The sequence below is a fragment of the Pinus tabuliformis genome, chromosome 9, assembly GCF_031772625.1.
Source record: "Pinus tabuliformis cultivar Carrire ecotype Pingquan chromosome 9, CPIR1, whole genome shotgun sequence".
Classification (NCBI taxonomy): domain Eukaryota; kingdom Viridiplantae; phylum Streptophyta; class Pinopsida; order Pinales; family Pinaceae; genus Pinus; species Pinus tabuliformis.
In genome coordinates this window covers 182,263,909-182,269,965 of record NC_142307.1, presented here as the reverse complement: position 1 = coordinate 182,269,965, position 6,057 = coordinate 182,263,909, and the positions used below count along the sequence as shown (strand labels likewise).

Below are 6,057 nucleotides of genomic sequence, written 5' to 3'. Positions count from 1 at the left end.
ATGACATATTTACTTTAAGCAAATTAAAATATATTTAAATGTGTTCAAAAAAATTATATTAAATTTTTTGTGTTAGTCATAATTCTATAGATTAGATTATTTTCTATTGTGTTTATGTTGAAAATATATTATTGATTAAGTGTTATTCTTAATATGAACATGTAAAAATAACTATTAATCTTCAATAATAATAATAATAATAATTTAAAAAATGAACAAAAAACTGACATTTTAAATTTGTAAAAATAGAATTTCCTAAATTTGTATTTATATTTATTTTGAAAGCCTCGTTTTGATTGTTTCATTTTATCCTCTATATCTTAGTAAATTATTAATCTCTTATTTAAAATTTTTATAATTTACAATTTTTATAACCTCATAATTAACATTTCATAAATGTGCATAAAAATAAATGTTGAATAATTTGTATGAGTTTAAATTTATGGAATAAATAAAAAAATAGAGATACAAATTTTTTATTTGACCAAAGTTGTTGAACTTCAAATTTCAACATTGTTTTAAATGATTCCCCAAATAATATAAATCAATCACATTAATCCAAACAACTTTTCTTTCCAAAATTTGTAACGAAAAAGAAAATGATCATTTAAATCCTTCTCTTCTATAAGTATCAAACAATTTCACAATTTATGTTTAAAATGCAATTCTTTACAGTTTTATAATTTTGGAAAAGTTAAGTTAATTTAAATATTAATGTTTATTGAGTTCCATGAAAAGAAGAGGTGAAAATACATAAAATAAATGTGTGAGAGTCGTTAATAAGTAATATGTTTTGGAGTTTCTCATGAATTTGTGGTAAGAATCGGGCAAAAAAAATATGCTCAAATCTTGATTTATGTTGTTTAAAATGGTATTTTGAATATATATATATATATATATATATAGATAGATAGATAGATAGATAGATAGAGCTAAACAACATTAACTTACATATACAAGAAAAAGTCATAAAAAAAAAAAAAAGAAATAGCTTTATTATGATAGAAAAACACTTCTCATATTCAATGCCACAAATAATTGTTTATTAAACATAAAATCTAAAAATTAAGTTTACATCAAGTATAGATTATCATATAAATAACATATAATCTACATTCATGAAAAAGTAAATATTATTTAAAAGAATAAAAATAAATATATGTAATTCACATAAACCTATAAACTTAAATGTGAAAAGATGAAAAAAATTAAATAAGAGTGAGAAGGTTATATATACTAATAAATTAAGGAGGAATAGAAAAAAAACAAATAAAGGATTAAAAAAAACGCACACTTTAATCATAAAATATGAAGAAATTAAAGAGGTATAGTTTTTATAAACTTAAATATATTAAACTTAATAAATTGATGGGAAAAAAATTACTTTAATCCCTAATAAATATAAACCTATAACATTTTGAATTATATAAAGGGATAATTAAATAAAAAATTGATTTGGATCCCGTATAAAAGTGAGAACAAATGTAATTTCGAATCTTAAATTATTAAAAAAATAACAACAAATATCATAATAAATATAAACCTATAACATTTTGAATTATATAAAGGGATTGTTAAATAAAAATTTGATTTGGATCCACTATAGAGGTGAGAACAAATGTAATTTCGAATCTTAAATTATTAAAAAACTTAACAACAAATATCATACTCGTACTACCGAAGAACCGAATATTTTTTTTAATACAAACTCCAAGTTGATAAGGGGACCTTGGGGTGTCAGGTAACCGAGGTCTAGTGGTTGAATGAACCCCTAGGACTACGTAAAAGCACGAAGGTTTCCGGAGAGTTTCAGCACTACACGAGTTTCATCATGACAATTAAAGAATGGCGACAATGATATTACGTGGAAGATTGGAACTCCAAACATCAAACCTGAAAAATTCAGATAAACTTAATAATTCTGTGCAACAAACTATTTGTGCGCTTAACAAACCAAGGTCATGAAACAATGACAGTTTCACTTCACAAAAACTGTGAAATTTGTACAGGCGTAGGAATGGAATGAGAAATTTGAAAACTCACTCAAAGCCTAAAATGGTCTTTTAATTTGTATGGACACTAGAAAATCCAAATAAGTATTTAAATTATAGTAGTGATGCGGAGAATTAGATTATTGCACTCACTATTGCATTAAATTGAGGTTATCGGGGCGCGATTATGTGTGTTGTTGAATTTGGAGAACCGGTGGATCCGAGTTCGATTCCTTCCCATTCCTCGTCCTCACGCGAGAGCTCTTCCAAGGATTTGCCGTTTGTTTCAGGGATCAGAAACGTGCAAAGAAAACCGAGAGCATTTGTTACTCCTAAGATCATCAGAGTATTATTTATGCCAATACCCGTGTGGTAGCCTTTGTCGACTTTAGTTATATTAGTGCTCTCGGATGCGTAGACAAAACCTAAGGCTCCGATTATGGCTCCTGCTTTGCCTGCTGCTGCCGATATGCCGTGGCATGTTGAACGAAGCCTTGCCGGGAAGATTTCCGCTGCAACGATGAATGTAGTGGCGTTTGGACCGAAGTTTGAAAAGAAGAAGGTGAAGGCATAGAGTACGAGGAAGGCCGTGTGATTGCCTTGCCAGTGGTGGTATGGAATAGCAAGCGCGAACATGAAGACTGTCATGAAAAAGAATCCCATCAGCTGAATTGTTTTTCTTCCGATGTGGTCGACCAAGGCGACTGTGCACCAGTAGCCGGGGACTGTCGAGCACAGAGCAATAATCAACTGCACTTTTGCTATTTGATAGACTTGTTCAATGGCGTTAATTGTGTCGGGAGCGGCAAGCCATCCCAAGGCCCTGAAGATGTCCCTTTGGAATAGAGTTTGGCTGTAGAACGCGATGTCGAAGAAAAACCATGTGCTTACTGTACCCAGTAGATGCCAGCCGTGTCGCCTTGCAAATTCTTTAGAAAATAAACCAAACTCCGGTCCGGTCCTTGCAGATAGACCAAACTCCGGTCGAGTCCTTGGAGATAGACCAAACTCCGGTCGAGTCCTTGGAGATAAACCAAACTCCGGTCCAGGCCTTGCCATATCCAGGTCAAGAATCATCGACATGTCGGCCACGGCTTTTGCTTGGTCCTTTGCGATGAGCGCTGTGTAGCGAGCTGTTTCGGGCATTTTCATTCGCCAATAGTACGTCAACGCAGCGGGTAGGGCCCCGAACATCAAGATTATCCGCCATACATAATCAGCTTGGGTAACGGCCGGACCCGGAGGATCGCCCTTGTATGCGCGGTCATACTTGCTCAGGAATCCCGCAGAGACGATAAGAGAGATGGTGCCCCCGGCTAGAATCCCAAAGCCTTGGAAAGCAAACACAGCCGCCATGAAGGCCCCGCGGGTTTTCTTGTTTGCATACTCGGACATAATGGTGGCGGATAAAGGATAATCTCCGCCGATGCCGAAGCCAAGCCAGAATCTGAAAAAGCAGAGAAGAGTCATTACTGCTTTGGCTGTCTTGCCGAAAGAAAGACCGGATGCGATGGAAGTAATGATCATGAGGATAAGCGTTATTCCATAGACTTTTTTTCGTCCCAGTTTGTCGCCCATCCAACCAAAGAAAAGTTGCCCAGCAAATGTTCCACATAAGGCCACTGCGCTTACCGCAGCCGTGACATTTGGAGGCAGAACACCGGGGCTCTTTCCATCGAAGTAATAAATCCTCCCCAGTAGGTTAGTAATGGTGGTGATGCAGAACAAATCATAAGCATCCGTGAAGAAGCCCATACCTGCAATAATAACTGCAGTATAATGGTACCATTGTGTTTTTGCCAGGTCCAAGACGTTTAACACATAAAGCTGTTTTTTAGCCATGCTCCCAACCTTACTTCCAAGCTTTCCTCTGAAAATATTTTTCCTATTGCACAGCACAAAGAACAATTTACTATGACTCTCTGTCAATCCATTCTGGCAAAAGTACAAAACAAAACTAGTGAAACTAATCATCGAAACCCAGCCATGTTTAACTAGACTACCAATTTGGGGAATATTCTAGAATCGGATGTGTAAGGTCAATTCTCTCATTTCGATTTGAAAATATTCTTGAATCCACAATCCAGATAATTTCAGCGATCGAAACCTCGACTCCACGACGACATCACAAAGATTTAAGATCCTACATATTTGAAAAATAGACTATTTTCAGACAATTCAAACCTCGAACCCACGACCACATTACAAAGATTTAAGATCCTACACATTTTAAAAATAGGCTATTTTCAGACAATTTAAACCCCGACTCCACGACGAGTGCATTACAAAGATTTAAGATCCTACACCTTTGAAAAATAGGCTATTTTCAGGCAATTTCAACCTCGTCTCCACGAGGACATTACAAAGATTTAAGATCCTACACATTTGAAAAATAGGCTATTTTCAGACAATTTCCGTGCTAGCAGATTTTAAAATGTATTTCAATACGAAATCTCCAGCATGAATAAATGAAATTACGAAACTGATCATGACAATCGAAAAAACTTTAGAATAAATTTGAATTAGATCACAGAACTCGCAAAAAACCATGAGAAAATGAAGCAAGATTTTCGTCGATAGGAATAATTTTGAAGCTGAAGAGAGAAATTTCTGAAACCGAGCAACTTACAGTCAACAGCATCTGAGCTTCAACCAAAGACAGGAGAAATTTAAGAACTCCGAAGCAAAAACCTTCACCTTCATACAGCGAAATTCTTCAGAGGATGAAATTCTTCTGAAAGTAAGCGAACCTGTAATGAAAACCAAAGAGGAAAATCAGCAAAAGTCAAATACGACAAATCTAAGCCCGTTAACTGCAACATCCACAATCTTTCCCGAAGCTTTAGTGATATTTAACAACTAAAAATCGTCTCGTCAATTTCAGATCCAATAATGAGGTTCGCCGGCGGATTTAAGCAAAAAGTCTGAGAGAAAACCTCTTCGTTCGTCGAAGTCTTGTTAAATTTTAGAGTAGATTCGACACCAGACCAGGCCAAAATTCACAGATCGAACTCTTCACGCCCGGCCAAACTTCACAGATCGAACTCACCACACCAGGCCAAAATTTCCTGATCGAGCTCAAGATTTGGGGACTAAATAACGCACTTTGACAGTAAACTATAGAAATCCCGACCTTATTTAAGCTCCATGGAAGGAACTGAGTGCTAAATATCACGGTCCAGTGCCCTAGGCTTTTCGGTCACAAGTTTTTGCTTAACTGAGTCCTCCGTGCTAAAGATCACGGTCCAGTACCCTAGCTTTTCTGCCACTTGTCTTTGCTTAACGGAACCCTAAAATTTTCTCCAATGGAACAAAAGCGTCACGCCAAAAATGTTCTTGTTCTGCCCTGATTTGAATTCTTCCAGGCCTGGAATTTCACGTTTCACAGAAAGATTTTTTTAATTTTTAAATGTATTTCACACCCATGAAAAAATAAAAAAGTTTTGAACGTACAAATTGACAGGAAAAAAAATTCAAAACCGTAAATTTATGCTGGCCCTCATAATTTTAATGAATAATTTAAATTCTAATAAATAGTTAAATAATTGATCATCTGCTTAGTTGCACAACCATTTCTTATAAGCATTTTTAATTAATTCATTGAAAATAAAATTCGTATAAAGACAAGAAGGAAGAAAGGGAAAGATTAGAATAGTGCTATTTTTTAGTTGCCTATTGTTATAATACTTTTCATAAACCAATTATTTTATCTTCAACCATTATAAAGTTTCGAAAGTGCTCCTTCTTCATCTTTATCAAAAATACGAATTTAATACGAATTTATTGTATAGTGATATATTTGATATTAATAGTTAATTTTTTTTCTTTATTATCTTTTTAGTAGGAATTTTTACCATTACTAAGTGAGAGATATGTCTGATTTTAGATTTTATTTTTAAAAGTTTAAAAAACATATTTCCCATTTTTACATTTACATTTGTATATGTGAAATAAACCATTATAAATCATTAAACATTATAATAAATTAGGTAAAGATACAAAAATTAAGTTTTATAATTACATATTTTTTAAAATATCGTATATTTAATATATTTGGTTTCACATA

The 6,057-nt window shown here is 33.8% G+C and overlaps 1 protein-coding gene across 1 annotated transcript; it reads right to left on the bottom strand.

Moving 5' to 3' along the window:
* Positions 1 to 1,712: 1,712 nt before the first annotated feature.
* On the bottom strand, positions 1,713 to 5,337 carry LOC149147736 (putative inorganic phosphate transporter 1-3). Its single transcript, XM_089438889.1, has 3 exons — positions 4,928 to 5,337; positions 4,621 to 4,741; positions 1,713 to 3,876 (listed from the first exon to the last, which is right to left on the bottom strand). The coding sequence occupies exon 3, from the start codon at positions 3,831 to 3,833 to the stop codon at positions 2,163 to 2,165; it is 1,671 nt and encodes a 556-aa protein (XP_089295015.1). The 5' UTR covers positions 3,834 to 3,876; positions 4,621 to 4,741; positions 4,928 to 5,337; the 3' UTR covers positions 1,713 to 2,162.
* Between the last annotated feature and the right edge of the window lie 720 nt (positions 5,338 to 6,057).

Excerpts from the sequence above, each read along its gene's own strand:
- LOC149147736 (XM_089438889.1), bottom strand. The coding sequence starts at position 3,833 with ATGGCTAAAAAACAGCTTTATGTGTTAAACGTCTTGGACCTGGCAAAA.